At 42.2% G+C, this 19,083-nt stretch overlaps 1 protein-coding gene across 3 annotated transcripts in view; it reads left to right on the top strand.

Annotated features, from left to right (window-relative positions):
- MTUS1 (microtubule associated scaffold protein 1) overlaps window positions 1-19,083 on the top strand; it is a 221,233-nt gene that overhangs the window by 174,776 nt on the left and 27,374 nt on the right. For all 3 annotated transcript variants that reach the window (XM_088478757.1, XM_088478758.1, XM_088478759.1), the window contains one exon: window positions 1,387-1,453. In XM_088478757.1, the coding sequence (XP_088334883.1) occupies window positions 1,387-1,453 (67 nt within the window). The remainder of the gene's footprint in view (window positions 1-1,386; window positions 1,454-19,083) is intronic.

The following is a 19,083-nucleotide window of genomic DNA, read 5'->3' as shown; positions in this document are numbered from 1 at the left end:
TGGCCAGTCCAGTGCTGGCTGCAGTGCGTCCTCCAGGAGTGTACACCTTGGGAATACAGAAGCTGTAAAATGGGTTGTTCAAGCAGCAAACTGTGTGTCTACGCCCCATGTGCTGCAACCAGGGTAATTCGTGTGGTTTTGTTTTTGTTTTGATGATTTTTTTAAATTGATACCTTTTTTTGCCCTTATATCATGGAGTACTTGCAGCTGCTGCAGCAAAGGGAGCAATGCCAACGTAGGACGTTTTGCAAAGAGCAGATCGTTACAGGGAGCAGTTACTTGTTCTGTTTTTACAGTACTGTTTACATCTAGTAGTGTCTCCAGAAGGATATTACACACAAGCGGTGAGACTGATAATACTCCTTTGTCATCCTGGGATTGCCATGTTCTTGAAGAATGCATTTTCCCACTTTTCTGCCTCCTTTTATGCATGCTTTTCCGTGATATTCATCCTTTTCTTTTTAACGCCTGTTTACATCTCAATGTGTGAAAATGCATTTTGCTTTGTTATGCAAACTTGCCCATCTCTGCAGCCCTAATGAAATAATGTGCTCTGGGGAATAGATTGTGTCCATTCCATTATACTAATAAGAAATCCTCCTCATATAGGAGCTGATGCTCTGAGCAAGGATGGGGCTGAGGGGACAGGTAAAGGACTTGGGATTTAAAGGTTGGCATTTCATAAACCGGCCACTCAATCTAACCCAAACTATAACTCAACCACACCACAAGTCAACTCCTCTTGACTGATCTATCTTCAGTCAGTTTTCCCTGTAAACATTATTAGCAGGCTTCTCGTGCCGTCATGTTTGTGTACATTGTTAAATCACGATCTTGTAATGCCATGTATGTATAGCTTTGTATTGCACTGCCAAATGTAGGCAATTTTTATGAGTAAATTTTTTGCTTAGCAAGGAATACAGATACATCTTGTAGATCAGTGTGTTTATAGTGGAAGGAGAGTCACCACTTGGCAAGCGATGAATCTGCAATTTTTTGCAGTCAGCTGCTGTTTTTAACATGTTTCGTTTTTGTTTGCTGTATTATATTGCACTAGTGGTTTGGAAGTGGTTCATGGTATATTTTTTTTCTTATTTGATTGGTTTCTCGTATGTTTGGGTGGAAAGTTTTATTACTGTTCCTTTAGTTAGAGTGGTATAAAACAAGCACAGCCAGGATTTCTGACCCTAAATTATCTGTACGTGCCCTGTCAATCACAAAACTGATAAAAATATGATTTTTAGGAGGCCGTTTTGCAGATATATCTGGTAATGAAACTGTTGGCAAGTTTAATTTCAGCACTCTAGATTTCCTAGTCCTGTTGGCACGGAACTTCTAGCTCACAGGTTGTTTGCAACACATTAACTCAGTTATTATTTTTTTCAGCGTGAAGAGGCTCTGAGGAAACGGAAAGAACTATCTCAGGAACTTCTGAACTTGCGTGGTGATTTAGGTAAGAATAAACCACCTCTTTGTGTATCTTTGTAACATTGTATGCAACTCTTGAGTTTGCTATACCTGTCATTTGTATGTTTGAAGTGTCATGTTAGCGATATTTGTAATCTGCAGGATGAATGTACGTTCGTCCTTTTTAAGCTTGCAAAGATATCCTCTAGTTACAGCTAAGGAATCCTTATTAATTAATTTTGCTGCAATGCTTAACCCTCTCATTATCTTGGTGTCAAAGAGTTAAAGATTTTTTAAAGTCTTGTAAATGGCTTTTCCCCTAAGGCAGATTCCCATGGAAACTCTGGAGTTCTGAATTTCTCTAGAGCCTGTTAGTTGACCCCGGGTTCATCAGATTCCTGGCAGTTATCTCAGAGGCACAGCCTCTGGAAACAGGTCTGCATTCTACAAACCTCTCTTCCTCACAGGGATGCCAATTATGTCTGTCCAAACCCATTCCACAAAAGTAAAGTGAATTTGCATGCCGGTGAAGAGTGATGTAGAATTTCTTAATGATCAATCAGCGGCAGGTATTTGGTAACCCAGAACTAACCACAGAAATCATGGCATTCCATGGTAACAACGTGTGTTTTTTGTTTTATGGAGTTTGGTTTAAGTGACACTCCAATCCTTGTAATGAGCATGCCTTTCAAGTACATAGTGTATTTAAAAATTAAACTGTTCTTTGTTAAATGTACAAAAAATACTGTAGTTTACCTATGATGGGAGAAATCGGTACTGTGTTCCAAGGCTTGCTTACACATAGGCCAATCTTTCTGCATGACCTCTTCATCCTCTCTCCCTGAGTGGCTGGTATAGAAAAAAGCGTGCTGGAAACCTCACATTTCCACGCACAGTTGCACTTGCAGTATAAGCTGTATAGGTAGTCCAAAAGAGGTGATACGTTAATAGTAAATAAAAGGCCAGTGTACAATTTGGTGACAGCCTCTCTTTAAGCAAAGTATTGCTTTAAGCTCACTGAATGCACTCACTGTGCTCAATAACTTCTTAATGGACAGTATGGAAATTAGAGCTATACTTAATGTCTATTCCCTTATGGTTTTGCCTCCTAGAGTACTTTGATAAACCAGCTCTGAAGACACACATCCAGTTTTTAGTGCATTTTGCCCAACTGAATCCTTTGGGATTCCATCAGTGTCAATAACACATGACCGCAGCCACTTTTTTCCATTCCATATTCAGACAAGAATAATTTAAAATCCTGTCCTAGAATCTTCTTGGTTAATGGCCATCATATGGTGATGGAGATGTCCGGCAAGATTGGAACATGTTACCAAACTGGTCAACAATCATTAATATATATTTGTAAGGCACCTCAGAACTCTTCAGTACTGGACAATCCGTGTTACAAATTATACAAAATAAATTCATATAGAAAAACATAGCCATTAGAGACGAGGCTGTTTGAGGAGGTACAGACAAAAGTTAGGTATTACCTGCTCATGAGCACTTACAGTATAGAGGGAGCAAGAAATTCTGTGACACTAGGAACTAGTGTGACGTAAAGGACATGGGACTGGCACAACATGTGGAGGGAGTAGTGTCCTTGTGCATGTAGGGTAGGCTGTAGTGAAGTAGGCTTTGAGAGTGCTCTGGAAAGACTAAAGGTTTGGGAAAGGCCTGGGGAGCTGCATGAGGGGGATTTAAGCAACTCAGCTGCATCAAACATATTTTTCGCTCAAAATGTGCCTCTTATTCACACAAATGAAACCATTGAAGCAACAAACTACTGTTAGATTGCACTGCTCAATCTGATGTGCGACAGTTGTACGTCTGTGTGAGAATGAGTCTGTATACGGCGTGCTGCGATGCAGCTGGTGCAGCTTTTTCTCACTCTAAGTTGTGCTTCGTCTGTTATTTTGTAAGTGTTTTAAAACTAATTCCTGTGCAGTTAGTCACCTAGTACACACTTGCAAAATTGAAATAAATAGACTACGCTGCACCTCTTGGAGCATCTCAGTTGACACATAGACGCTAAGTGTATGAGAACAGCTCTGTAGGTGCCCAGGGGTATAGTATATTTTGTTAACATTCATAATGTCGATATGAGAATGTCAACCTGGTCATAATGTCGACATGCTCACAATGTCGACATCAACCAGGTAGACATTCATCATGTTGACATAGATAAAATGTTGACATGAATAGAATGTAGACAAAATGTCCCTGGTGGTAAATCTGTGACCTTGTAAGCTGGGTCTGGCGGTCATCTGATGAAGACTTCTGACTGATTCAGTTGCCCTTGCGACAGTGTGACTAACCCTATGTCTATTGCCTAACCCTAACCTCCCCTTCCGTAGCTTAGCACTCCGCCTGCGGTAGGTGCAGAATGTCGGCGTTTAACATGTGAACATTGTACACATGCCAACATGTTCAATGTCAACATTTTAAGTGTCCAGCAGTATGAACGTAGACATTCTGACTACATCCCGGTGCTTAGGTCACGTAACCCATCTCCGTCATTAGGGAAAGTCGGTATGGTGAAAAGATGACTACACACATTACATTTTCCAACTTAAGGATCTTATTTATATCAGAATATTACTGTTCATTGGTTTTTGGCCCAAACACACTCTACTATAACAATGGTGACTAGATTATATGTGTCTTCACATTTAAATGTTATATATTGGGCCCATAATCAGATTATTTTGGTTTTCAAGGCATTTAATCTGGTCATTTTCAGTTCTTGATCTCTGTCCACATCTTTATCAGCACAAAACCTTGAAGTGCAAGAGGGTTGATGGTACTTTCTGCAAGGCATGTCTACACAGGAGCACTTAGTTCCCGTGCTTCTAAAGTTGAATATACTTTGCTGTATATAACACATGAATCCCTTTTTTTCGTTTGTTTTTTTGCAGCTATCCTATTAACCTGAAGAAAAATGAATTGTTGGAATGTAATTTGAATTGATCTACGGCATTGTTTGTTTTGTTGCTGACTATCGTTTTATTGGCTTTATAGGGGGTTGCTCCTACTCTTTGATATACATCTTAACAATGTTCGCATGATCAAACATTTTTACTTCAGTTTACATATAATAAAGGATAGCCATCATGGGATGGAGTTTTATACCCTGGCGTGCGTGATACCGACACTCAGAATGCCGGCGCCGGAATCCCAACACGCATGAGAATCCTGACCACCGGCATCCTGACTATAGGTATAGTGGTTATGGGGAGGGTTAGGTTTAGGGGGGCAGGGCCGGCAACAGAAACCTTGGGGCCCGGTACACATGTTTTTTGGGGCCCCCTATACCCTCTCCTAGTTCTTATCCTAACCCGTCACACACATCCCTGTTCCCAGCCCGTCTCAGTCACACACACCCCTCTTCCCCAGCCCGTGTCAGTCACATATCCCCCCTCTTCCCCAGCCCGTGTCACGCACCCTCTTACCCAGCCCCCGTGTCTGTCACATTTCCCCCTCTTCATCAGCCCCTATCAAATCTCCCCCAGCTCCTGTGTCTGAGACCCCCTAGCTCTCCACCACCCTATCCATGACACTGTAGCGCAGCCCAGCCTTGGCCAACATTTACCTGCTGCGCTTGCCTGGATCACTCTTCTGTGGCGGCTCACACCCGGCGGCTCCTCAGCGGGCAGTGGCATGACGTCACGCACGCTGCGCCGGTCCTGCCTCCCTCCCTGTGTTTGCCGGACTAGTCGGGAGGATCTAGCCACCTGCAATCATTGCGCCGGGTCCCCTGCTTACACAGCAGGTAGCAGTCTGCCGATGCAAGGGGGACACATGAACTGGGCTCTCGAAATACCTGAGGGTTCGGGGCCCCTAACCATCGGGATACTGAGCGCTGACATCCTGTACCCAACCTCCTTATTAGTACCATGGGCTATATTCCCAAAAGAACAGAATAATAGGAGTAATGGAGAATAACCGGAAGTACTGCTAAACTAGAAATATTTTCTGTGTTCTCATTTTGGAGATTATCCTTTACAAGTATATCATTACTATATGCTTCTTGTCACAAGTAGACTGTTTTTATTGTGCCCCAGATTACTACTTATACTTATTTTATTACGTACTTTTGCAGATGTCCTAGGAGTTCAGTATTCTGAAATGATAAAAATAACTCCTTATCTATATACTAAGAGTCACCTCTTATCATGCCATGCTGATGGTATTTACATCTGCAGTCACTGGCCTTGTAACGACCTTGTAACTGTTTTTAAACCTTGTCAAATTGTTTGTGTTGTTTAAGCCTTAACTACTTTTGTTTGATGGTAAAATACAGCCATAGATTTTTGGGAGTAGTAAGCTGCAGTTTTTTTCAGATTTCAATTGTTTGTGTGGTGGTTAGATTCAGGGGGATGTAGTCTGCATCCTGGGATGCCGGTGGTCACAATACCGGCGCCAGAATCCCGACAGCCGGCATCCCAACGGTAAGTGGGCATGGGGACTTCCCTGTAGGCGTCAGGATTCGGACTGTATGGATGCCGCTTTCTGTATTTTGATCGCTGGCCATACCCAACCTGATTCAGGGTCTGATTGAGCGTTGAATTTACGCCTGTTAGCGTAGCGCAAATTGGCTCAGCTCTTTCGGAAATGTTTTCTTATGTTTTGAAGTGGTGGCACTGGGGTAGGAAGAGGTGTTCTCACAGATGCAAGGTTCGCTGGGGACGTGTTCATCCAAATGGTGGCCATGCAAGTATTTACAAATGCGCTTGTTGGGAGGCGTATCTTATCCACTTACTATAGGGAGGCACACACATGCATTGATGAGGAAAACTTGTTGGAAAGTAGCCACATATGCTCCCATGCAGAGACATACACATTTCTGGTGTATCCTATGTGCAGATGTAGACCTGTTCAAAAGTAATATGTTAGGACTTTGGAATATAGAATCGCTAACTTCCAACCAGTTTGTAGTACTGTAGGATCTTCAGTGTTGGTGGATGTAGACATAACTATTATATTTGACCACAAAGATGGCCAATAAAGCTCATCTCACAAGTTGTCCTGAAGTATTTTTGTTTTGCATTTATTTTTCTACCTCAGAATGGGCGGCGGATTTTGCTAGAGGTAATGCATGCATTTGGCCAGCTTTGTTTTCAAGGCCCCTGCTGAGTCTAGAGAAATTAGCATTAATTACCTTTAAACTGCCCTATTGGGGCAAATAAAACCTGTGAAGTCCGTAGTGTTAATCCTAGTTGTGTGTTTGCTCTGTGAAAACCAGCAAGTTTTACAGAAGTTACATTACATGGGCTGAGTTATTCTTGCTGTGCTTAAGAAAATAATTAAGACAGAACTATAAAACACTGTTTGTAAAGTGATCATTTAAACATTTGAGTTGAAAAGAGAAACTTCTATTCATGTGCTTCATTCATGTTAAACACTTCCATTTTATGTATTCAAATGAATAATAAATGTAAACCCTCCACCAACACTGTAATGTAATATCACCCATTTGGCCTGATTAAAGTGAAATCTCTTCCCCCCTCACCACACACACTTTCAAAAGGAATTTTTGATCTCGGAGCAGCCAAGCAGCCTCCCCCCATTATGTTGGACAGGATGTCTGTGATAGGAGTGAGGGTATGCTCCAAGTGTTTGGAGCTCTGGAAGGTGACGAATAATATACATATGTCTCTGGCTCTGAGCACTGCCTCATAAATCTCATGATTGGCAGGAAACCAGTGATGCAAAAACTACATAATGGTCCAAGCTTGTAATTACCACAGCATCAACATGGCCCAGACACATGCATGAGAAGCCTCACTCGTGCAGTAGACAGCCAATATTTACTATTACTGAGTGCAAAACAAGCATTTGGACACAGTTCAAAAAAGACACACTAGGTTAACATGACCGCTTCCTAATAATGGATTTTATGATGTAGAAATGTAACTATTTAGGATATTTTTGTTGGAGCTTGATAAGACTTTCCATGGCATAAATTAAAAGTATATGCAGAGATATTTTCTTATTTGAAGCCATTCTTCAAGGTACAAATACTCCATTCACATTAGTAATTTGCTGGGGTTTACAGTACCTGCCATTATCTGTTCCCAGCTGCCAGTTCCAGGACGTGGAGCAAACCTTACTTTGCCTCAGCTAAATTTGTTTGATTCATTCAGATCTGCATGCACTAATGTCTGTAATACTGCTTCTGAATTAAACCAGACTAGTCTATTGCAGTCAGGACACTATTAGATACCCTGTAGGGGTGGGCAATTAGCGGCCCCACAGCTGTTGCAGAACTACACATCCCAGCATGCCCTGCCACAGTATTTCTTTTTGGCCATGCTAAAACTGTTGCAATGCATGCTGGTATGTGTAGTTCAACAACAGCTGGAGGGCCGCTTATTGCCCACCCCTCTAGGACATAATGTTATACACATCAACTTCTCCTAGTAATAGTGGCTGAATTAATCATTGGGCTGAATCTTACTGATATTTGATAATTGATATACTGTATAAGCGTAGAATATCAAGTTGACAGATTTAACCTGGTTGGCACTTTAGTAAAGGCCTGATTCAGACTTGGGAATAGAGCAAGATCATGCTTGCTGATTTATCAAATCTCCTCCCGGGAGAAGCGCAGGTGGGCTGAGTTGGGGGTGGTGCCAGCTTGTATCAAGCCCCGTCCCCTCACAGGAATTCATATCGACTGCTGGATATTTAAAATAGGGGGCGGCACTTAATTACGTGATTCTCATAGAATTGCGTCATTAGCCCCCAACGCACAGAGCCGCCGATCCCCGGTAGTAATTTCTGCATTCTGCCCTCCTCACTGGGAAGTGGGCAGAATGCGGGAGAAGTGCCTACCCATGCAGGGGGGTTACCCGAATAAATTGGGAGCCTCCTGCAACTTCCAGGAGGGTAGGCAAGTATGAGTAAGATAGAGCAAGTAACCTGGACAAACCATGTTGCTTTGTGCATAAATACATACATTTTTTTGCATGTGGGGTAAATACTGTCTGCTTTTGCATGTAGCCCACAAATGCTGGTCAGTTTTATTCTTAAGGTACCCATTCACTAGACTATTAAGTTGAGCGATTGAACGATAATGATCGTTCAATCGTTTGCTAAAATGTCTAAAATGACCTGTGATGCGCGTGCCCGCTGGTCGTTTAGACCTCTACCATCGGGCAAACATGCTGGTCAACCTGACGATAACGTCAAGTTGAGCGTGTTTGCAGATTGTTGTGCCTACACTAAACGACTGCTCGTTCAGTGCAGGCTCATCACAGTCTGACAAACGACTGCACGATTACAGTGTCGTAATCGTGCAGTCGTTTTCATGTCTGCTAGTGGATGGGCACCTTCAGACCGCAATTTAGATTTCAGCTTGGACACGCCCCTCCCAAATCTAATTCTCTCAGCACATTTTATATCTGCCCCACCTGCAGTGCAGCAAGATGCACAGTTACTTGCTCTGTCTATTTCAAACTCTGAATCAGGTCCTAAGTCAACAGCTCTCCCTTAAATAATAGGGTAGTGTGTGCAGTCAATTTCTGTTGCATTCCAGTCATAGGGCCTCATTTAACAACGAGTTTTTTGATTCACAGAGTGATAAAACCCGTTGCCTATGATAAATGGTTCTCCAGCCAATCAGCTCTCAACTGTCATTTTTCAAACAGATGACCGTTGGGAGTTGATTGGCTGGAGCACCGTTATCATAAACAACGAGTTTTATCTGTCTTTGTGATAAAACTCTTTGTTAAATGAGGCCCATAGTCAGGTCTGTATATAAACTGGGTTTCCCTGTGCAAAAATCCAATACTATTGGATTGCATCAGTCACCGGAATTGCTGTTTGTTTTAAACTCGTTTTTTAAGATTTTTTTTTTTCCAAATAAAGAATTACAAGAATCATACTGCACATAATAAATATTTGACATGTCTTTTATTCATTCTTGCTTACTCTCCCGAAAGATGCGGGAGGCTTACGATTTTTCGGGTAGCACTTCGCACCCTCAAGAGTAGGCAGATCTCCCGCATTCAGCCCACTTCCTAGTTAAGTGGGCAGAATCGGGAGATTATACTAGGAAATTGCAGGTCTGTGAGGAGGGGGCGGGGCTAAATGTCGCGAATTACGTCATTTGTCCCATCCCTTCATCGTGGACCCACGAATCGTGGGCTTTTCACGTAAAAGTGGCAGGGACTACTGACGTCTGCCCAACCACCAAAGCTGACAACAGCGTCTCCTCTCCGGGCTGCTCCTGGAGAGGATGATGGGAAAGTCGGTAAGTATGCTTTTTCATTAATGTGGAGAGAGGAGTGAATGTAAACCCTCGGCATGTCTGCTAACATGATTTGTCGAAATAGTGATAGTATTAGTGGTTTTTGGGTTGATTTTCTAATCATCTAATCTGTTCAGTAATTGTGCCTATGGATAACCAGTCACCTATTCCTCAGTGATGTGTATAGGATAGGTTAACCTATAAAATACGTTTTTTAGTTAACTCGTTTCAAGCATGTTGAAGTTCTAAACCATTGACATGCAGAGAAAAAAGAAAGTAGGCATTTACAAGCATTGAAATGAATGGGTCTGTTCACTTCATTATTTAAACTCAATTAAAATTATGGGGGGGAAAAAAATTCTATTTGCCTAGTATACTATATGCAGATTAAGATGGTAAATTGAGGAAAAATGCACAGCAAGGGAATCGTGCCAGGTGTCTCGTGCAATATGGAGCAAGAAGAATAGGTGTATGGGGACACATCTATACTAATCAGCGTTACTACCCATCCATCCGGGATTACCCTGGACAGTCTAGAAATTCTCCAGACAGTCCGGATAGTGGTAATCTCGGACAGTACATGTCTTGGAACCAAATCTACAACCGCCAGGCACGAAGCAGCGGCAGTTGTGAGACTCTGGCTATAGGTGCTGGCTATGAGGCTCTATCTCTTCCAGACCGATCCTGAAAGAGCGAGTAGTCAACTTCATCTATGACCGAGCAAGCGTGGCTGTTACAGACAGTGGTGTGGATGGTGTGTAGTGGAGGTATGTGGGTGGCTGGAGCTGGAGGAACGTAGGAAGATGGGGTGGGGGCTGGAGCTTGAGGGACTCAGGGAACTGGATCCGGAGAGATGCCAGGGTAGCATTTAGGCTGGCATGTTGGGGCATTAGGAACTTTGAGTGGTTAGAAAATTGCCTGAAATCTGGCAAAATGGTTCTAACCTGGCGAGCGGTAGATCCTACCTCTAATTCCCGGGGTCTATCCACACATGAGCACAAATTAACATGCAGGCTTCTAGTCTTCACGCTAGAGAACGTAGAGGGCACCTCTAGAGTGTGCCCGAAAAGGGGGCATGTCTTTAAGGTACGCCCCCTTATCACCGTTACGGGCTGCCCCAAGCTCTCTCTTCTCTGTGAATAGATGCTGTGCGTATGCGCATGGCATCTGTTCACCGGCGGTGATTGCTGCACCGCTATTTTTCCCAGCCACGGGACACTGCGGCCCGCAGGTGGTGACTGTACCCTTAATGTAGTTGTAGAGGGGCACCACCAGGAGGGCAGGGCACTTTTTTCCCTTTTGAAATCAGCCAGGACATGGCATGTCGCTAAAACAGCCTAGCGGGAACCCTAGGCTTCTAGGACTGCATCGGCTACTGTCCCTAGAAGCTAGATAGGGCTGACATTATAGCAGGGGAGTGTCTTCCCATTGGAAGCACTATCCCTGCAAATTGCAGTCCAGACAGTCATTCCCAGGGGGGAGAAAACACACTCCCCTGGGACAGCCTGTCTATTATGTGATTTTAGCATGGAGCACTTCCAATGGGAAGCCACTTGCTAGACTGTCACTGGGGTGTCCAATTTTCCTTGGGGGGGCCGCAGCCCCTAGGTAAAATCCTCCACTGAACCAGACTGTAGTTTTGATCACACCCCCTGGTCACCTGTCTAGGTAACCCTAGTGCTAATACAGCGAAGTATCTGCAATGGAAGTTTCCAATATTCAGTATAATAACACAAGAACTTGTTTGGAGCAAAGCCAAAAAAAGAGTGTGTCCACCTTTCCATGCAGAGGAAGAAAGTGTGCAGCCAAATTTAGAGATTTGGGAGGGTTTTGTCCTAGATCACCTGTAAATTGCAATTTCCACTATCTGCATGTCGTACAGGCTTTCGTTTTTGCTGCATGCAAAATAATATTTGGACTTCTCCAGAAGGTTATCTAAATGTCGGACTATACTATAACTGTCACCCAATCCTCCTCCGCCCACGGGATTACTTTCTAATGCTGTCACCAATAGTGTAAGAAATACAGAAGTAATGCATCTTCTTTATTTAAAGATATTCTCCCAAATTCATGTCATAGTTTTTTTTAAGTTTTTTTTTTTTATTATTATTTACTCTAGTTAATCCACTTCTTTACCATCCAAGTGTATTTCAAGGGGTCTATAAATAAAGTGCCCTATGAAGTGTTTAAGGGTTACAAGGTATTACTGTAGGAGTGGTGGTCACTTTGCAGTGTTAGGAGTGTTCTTTACAGACAGCTCATAAGGAAGAGTTATATACCAGTTTCTGCCATGTTAACAAATGGTTCTGGTAATATGAGAAACCTGTTTACAAATCCTACATTTAGAATTTTGAGAATTGCACTTTCAAGGTAACTGGGTGGATTTTTCATAGGCGCAGTGTAATGTGGCACCACTGCTTTGTCGAAATGTTTTATGAAAGTGTTGGATACTAGTATATGTATTATACGACCTGGAATGATGTAGAATGTTTTAATTGTAGTTTTTAGGTTACTACATAGGGCCGTATTCAATAAGTTTCGCACCCGCGATACTTTTTCACCTACATCTCGTATTTTAGCAGTGGAAACTTATCGGGCACGTACCCACGATTCACCCTATTCAATTACAAAATATGCAAAAACGTAGACACGCGATGTAAGAACAGGCAAAAAGTGGTGTCAGAAACGGGGAAATCAGCCTGAACCCACCCCCCCCAAAAAAAATGCGCAGACTTTGGGGATCAATGTAGTAGTGCCAGATTTAGCCCTAAGAAAACTGTTTGGGGTACTTCAGTTCGCACAACTGCCACTAATTAGCTTCTTTGCACAAGTGGTGAAGAATGGCATAAAGCAGTATTTTTGGGAGTAAATAAGTATTCCGGTCAAATTTGGGGTACTTCGAAATGGGTGCAAGCATATTTAAAAGTTGCTAAAGTGAAGTTATTTTAAACTTAAAAAACGCACCTTCAGCATACACCTGCAATCCAAAAAACACCTCACCCATACTTGCAGACCCCTTTGCACTTTTTCGCCCACTTTTTTTAAAGTGTTTTTTTGGGGTCTTCCTCCCTTTTTTTTTTTTAGGTTTTTTTTTTGATGCAGTTATCCTTTTGGGGGCTGTCCCAAGGGTGCTGAGTGCTTTCCCCACCTTTGCACCCCTAAATAGCAATTTAGCACTTTTTTCCACCACCTATTCTTTGGCGGATCTCTTTCGCATATTACATCACATTGCGTTTTCACGTGCGTGAAAGCGGATGGAATTGAATATGGAGATAAGTTTCCGCCTGGCGAAAAGTCGCAATTGGCAAAACTTTTTCGTGTAACTTAGCTTTTCGCTTCTAATTGATTACGGCCCCTAGTGGGTTTTCATTAAGAGATCTCTTGCATTTTAATTAGCTATATTTACATGGTGGGGGTGTTTTCTATTACTACGGCAAGAATGCTTGTTGAATCTGCCGTGGTTTTTGCTGTATTTGTATGTAGGCATCATCTGTAAATTCTGCTGTACTATCACTATATAAAATATTCCCCAGTGCAGATTAAGAGTTTAAATAAGACTGCAGTAATTTGCTACCAGCCTACAAGATATACAGGTGTCCTCATACACTATTGCCGCAGTCATGCCAGTCAGCCCTTCTTGGCGCGCCAGGTCCCGTGCCAAGATTCTTTTTCACTCAAACATGCCTCTTATTCGCAATGTGAAGCCGCAAACCCGCTGAACGAGACTGCATGGATTAATTTTATATGCGACCCTTGTGCTTCAGTTTCGACTTTGTACATATTCAAAGCTAATAACTCTGCAGTTAAAGTTACAGCTCAGCGTTCCTGGTACAGATTGAGAGGTGTTTCGTCGCATCTGCTGTGCGATGAAGACGAAAATTAAAAGGTTCTTAAACTACACCACTCAGAGCGGCTCACTCGCACCTCATGATGTATTGAGACTAGCTGTATGAGGACACATCTGTACTATTACCTGTTGTGCATTTGATCCAGAGTATAGAACTTCTACTTTCTGATGCAGGGGTGTGACAGCTCCACAAGGTAGATCCACAGCTGGGCATATGAATATAATATTAGAAATGTCATTCTACAATAGGCAGCACATTGATACATTTATTGTGCATCATTGTATTAAATGGCTCCTTTTTGTGCAAACTGTCCTTGGAAAACACTGCCTTAGCCTCTTAGTGTTAAAGAGGGAATCTGTATGAAATACGGGCGGCTGTTTAGTTCAAATCCCGACAGGGGAAGCCCGACAGGAGGAGATCTCGATGCTGGCTGGTAAGTACCCCAGTGCCTAACCCTAAAACCTCCGGGAGTGGTGCCTAACGTTAAGCCCCCCCCCGGGGTGCCTAAACCTAACCCCCCCGCCCTCTCTTCGCATCCTAAACCCAACCCCCTCCAGGGGGGGGTGCCTGACTCTCCCTCCTAGGGGTGCCTAGCGCTAATCTCGCCCCCCCCCCAAAAAAAAAAAACATAACCCTAACCCTGATACACTCCCTAATCCTAACTCCCCCCAATCCCTTCCCATTGCGGCTAACACTGAGGACTGCCTGGACTTTCCTCGTTCGCGCTGTCATCGGGATTACGTTAGGCATTAGTATTTAGATGCCTGTCTTAAGTCCCCCGTTGGGCTTCTCCTATATAGTGTCTATATAGACATTTAGTCCGCCGGTCTATAAACTGCATCCCGTTAGGTGAGTGCATGTTCTGTGCCCTTGGACATCATTTACAAATGCTAAGTGAGTTTTGGTTCCTGGAAGCCTGAGGTCTGTCCTATGAAGATTAAATATACGACAGCTGTACAAGTGTCCCCCTTCTAGCTATTACTTTATAATGGCACTTTACCATATCTTGTGTAACCTGTATGTCATGCAGGTTACATCCACATGTAATGACAGCTGAAAGCCATGGTCATGATGCCATATACAGAGCGGGCATGTGAGGTGAGATGAGCAGTGCTGGGAAAGTGCAGCCAAACCTCTCACACCTCCATAGGGGAAATAAGTCTATAGTAAGGACCGTTTTGTACAATCTGCATATAGGTGATGAGTGAAATGTGTGCACCTGCATCGTTAAGGGAATCTTGTAAGTTTGAATCTATTAACGATGAAGTAAATGCACTGTTTGAATATTAAAATCTGTGTTCAAGTGAGTTAGATTATTTTATGTGAAATAACAAAAGTATTATTACTTTGTCAGTCTTGTATCTTCAACGGGCTGTTGGCCCCTTATAAGCAAGAATAAGGTTAACTGAATGGTAAGCTACCAACTAAAGTTGGACAGTGTCTCTACTGGCCAAATGCTCTTGTAGAAAATTGGTCCAAGTGATAATTGTTGATCACACATTCCACGTTAAGTGTAGTGAAACCTAATTTAAAAAGAAAAAAGTTTTTCTCTTGTAAAAATGTTGAGGTAATGCTGCTCATATATTGTTCAGGAGTACGAGTGCTAGGCCCTATGTCTCACAAGCACCAATGTAACAAGTTCTTGCAGCACATGGTCAGTGGTGATCTATCACTATTCAACAGGTTTACAGCCCACATATTACACAGCAGCATTTCTTATAGAAGAGCTGTTTATTTTGTGATTTATGAGATGCTTTCGGGTATGCTTCCAGTGAAATCAGTATGCGTTCTTCTCTGTGTGTGTGTACCAGTCTGAGCATTGCACTTATTACTTCTTCCTGCCCCTGTAATGTAACTCTTTAATAAAGTCGGTACCTTTATTAAATAGAGATTTTGACATTTTCTTTGTATGCCTAACGTCGTTTGATTTTAGTGCATAATATCTTTATTGGGTTTACAAAGAAAAAACAAATGTACAAGAAGCGTAAAAACAATCAGATTCAGAATGTCAAATTGCAATGGGTAATATAGTAATCACAGCAATAACTACAAAAATCATAGTCGGAGAACCCGAGTTTGATGGAAAGAACTAAATAAACACTAAAAGGAGAAGGGTAAAGAGGACACAAAAGAGGAAAGATTGCAAATAAAAGAAAAAGGAGAGAATAAAAAAAAATGAAGGAAAGTGAACGAGGGGATAGCGGAAGGAAATGAGAAGAAAATGCTCCATGTCCAATGAGTACCATGCCTACCAAAACTAACCTCCAAAAATACATTTAATTAGGGCTACCTAAGGATTACTCTTCCATAAGCAAAATGTATGAGTGTATCCATATCTAAGGTGACGTCAAACCAGATCCTGGGGTCACTGTTACAGGAAGGAGATTGGGAACTTCAAGGATACTCTATCCAACCCCCCCCCCCCCCCCCAGAGTCCTTAAAATTCTGCCAGGAAAGCCAAGTATCTCTAAAAGTCTCGCATTGATCATTTACAGATGTCAGACTGTCCTCCCCATCTCCATACAAAAATCTTTTTTAGCGAACCAGTCGGAGATTGTTGGAGGAGAGGAGGAGCGCCACTGGCCTTAGCTGCATTATTCAAATGGCACAGTACGGATCGCTTGTACTTTGAGAGAGGCATAGGGGATAAAAGAAACAGCAAAAATACCAGATATGTCCTAATGGAGAAATTACAAAAATAATTTAAATTATTAAAACTCTATCCAATAATAATAAATTAAAATAAAAAATTAAATTAAAGTGAGCTTATAGCAAGAAAACTGAGACATACTCGTTATTTACCCATGTAATATTTTTGCATGCTCACTTTTTTTTTATTTTTTTTTTTAGCTACCTTGTTTCTTTAGAAGTTGGCCATGGTTCACAGCTCTGTGATTTGTAAGCTAAGCCTTGAAGAATAAAACCGTTTTGTATCCCTGTAAAACCATCTATTTTCAGCTTCTGTATGGTTTTCTTTTGATAGCACAATGAAATAAATGCATATTTTGATGTTACATTGTTGTAGCTCTATACAAATATCACAAGTACTGTATACACTTTTCCATACTGTTCTTATGGTGACTAGTATAAAGTTATAATAACTACAGAAAGTGAATCCAAAAAGGAATAGGTTTCTTTTCCAAGGCCTGATGCATTTATATTTTTAATTCATATTCTGTTTACACCTAATGGGGTGATGGGAAATGGTTATCACAGCCTAGTGCTTTTTCAGAGATTGACATGACAGGTTTTAGTCTTTAGTCTCTATCCCACATACACAGTAAAGATGAGTGGTTTGGTTTTGACTTCGTTCTCATATCTGAATTTGGCAGGAAGTACCAAGTCATACTCCATATTTACGGAGATCTTAAGTCTTTTGTTTGGATCACAAATTATATGTAATCTAAAACATGCGAGAGCCTAGATTTCCGTAGTGATGACCTGTGGCCTCGTTCTCAGATCCAAATTTGGCTGGAAGAATGAAATCCAACCCGAACCGCTCATCTTATCTCATACATACCCACACTCACTAGTGTCTATTCTGTCATGGTATGTTTTATGTACTGAGTGAGCAAACCTTAGCACTGAAACAAACCCACACAAACGATGTGAAACATATAAACCCCACACAGATAGCGAACTAACTGTATTAAAACTGCTGTGTGACCTTGCTGTCCCAAAGGTCTTAATTATAAAGGCGTTGTGGAAGGAGTTTCCATAGCCTTATTTGACTGTACTCAATGATTACCGGTTTCACATGAATTAGGCTGGCTAATTCCCTAATACGGTCTAATGTAAATGGAGTTTAACAAGATTGAGAGTTCTCCATGACAAAATCCAGACAGCAAATTTTAGTGAGATCAGCCCTGACTAATGCATTTAATCACATTAAAACAGTCTAAAGATGAGTGGGCAATAAAGTAATGCTTTTATTTGTATGCACGCTTACTAACCAGTTTAATAGATGGACCTCGTACAAAGTCATTAACTTGCAGTATTTATTTTGTGTTCTTGAAGCTTTAATACACTTTGATAAAATAATGTAATAGCAGGCTTGTACACGCTTTTTGGCCAGAGTGTGTTTATCTCTTTTTCTTTTTTTTTTTTTTTTGTCTATTTCAAACTTGCCTGCAGAGTTATATGCTGGGTACAATATAATGGAGTCCTATGTAAGCATGTATTAAGGCAGTGGTTCGCAAACTGTGCGCTGTAGCACCCTGGGGTGCCTCGGGACACTTGCAGAGGTGCCTCAGGTTGGTGGTCCAGCACCAAATCAAATTCTTTATGGTCATTGTAATGTAAATATGTGCACAAACAGAAGCACAAACCTGTCCATCACCACATAACTGACCCTAAGGATGACAGGTCAGCACAATTTACTTCACTGTACTTCTTCACTACATTGTTTTCTGAATTTCTCAATAACAAACTTTTGGCTTAGGGGTGCCATGAAAACAATGCTGATGTACTAGGGCGCCGTGATTCAAAAAAGTTTCGAACCTCTGTATTAAGTAGATACTGTAGTACACACTATGCTGCAAGGAGGCTGAGAACACATGTCTGGTGCCCTGTTAAAACCAAGGACAAAGCACAAGGTTTTGTCTACCATTTATTATTCTTATTATTATTGCTATTATTATTATAATCCTTTATATGGCACCTTACAAAGTTCCGAAACACAAACATGAACAAAAATCACGGCAACGAGTGACTTACAATACAGAGCATTGTAGAATACGGACATTGTTTATAAGCATTGCTGCACCAGCAGTCATAAACCTCACACATGCAGCAGGGTGGCAGACTCCAGAGGTTGGGTACTGATGTAGGCAGTGGGAGGATATGGTGGTAGAAGCAAGGGAAGGAAAAGCATATGAGGGAGGGGGTACCTGCTAGTGAGAGCTTACACTGTGAAGGAGGGGGCAGATATACAGGGGTGACAGTGTGCAGGGACAGTGAGCATGTAGCATGGGGCAGTGAGTTAGGATGAGAGCTGGAACACTTTGATGAAGTGGATCTTGAGAGCCTGTTTTAAAATTTGTAGAGGTGTAAAGTCTGATAGGAAGACAGAGAGAGTTCCAGAGGTGAGGAGCAGCACGGGCAAAATCTTGGAGGCAGGAGAGGCAGCATTCATGGGTTGAGTGAAACGGTTGGGAGTGTGGGGGGGTTAGTGGAGTCATTAGAGGAGACTGAGAGAACGGTCAGAGAGGTAGAGGAAAGCCATGAGAGGGCAATATCACGCAGACCAAGGGAATAGAGAATTTGCAGGAGAGGATGTTCCACAGTGTCAAAAGCAGCTGAAAGGTCCAGGAGAATGAGCAGAGAGTAGTGGCCCTTGGATTTGGCAGAAAGGAGGTTATTGCTGACTTTACTGGGGGGCAGATTCAGTGGATGCGGTTGGACACAATACACTCAAGAGGTTTGGAGGCAAAAGGGAGTAGAGAGATGAGGTTGTAGCTAGAGAGAGTGTCAGGATCAAGTGTGTGTTTAAGAATGAGGGAGGCCAGGGCATGTTTAAATGTGGAGTGGGCAGTGGCTGATGAGAGAGAGATTGACTAGATGGGCAAGATG

This window comes from Taudactylus pleione, unplaced genomic scaffold (genome assembly GCF_031769625.1).
Source record: "Taudactylus pleione unplaced genomic scaffold, aTauple2 ptg000218l, whole genome shotgun sequence".
NCBI classification, from domain to species: domain Eukaryota; kingdom Metazoa; phylum Chordata; class Amphibia; order Anura; family Myobatrachidae; genus Taudactylus; species Taudactylus pleione.
This window is presented reverse-complemented; position numbering and strand designations above follow the sequence as displayed.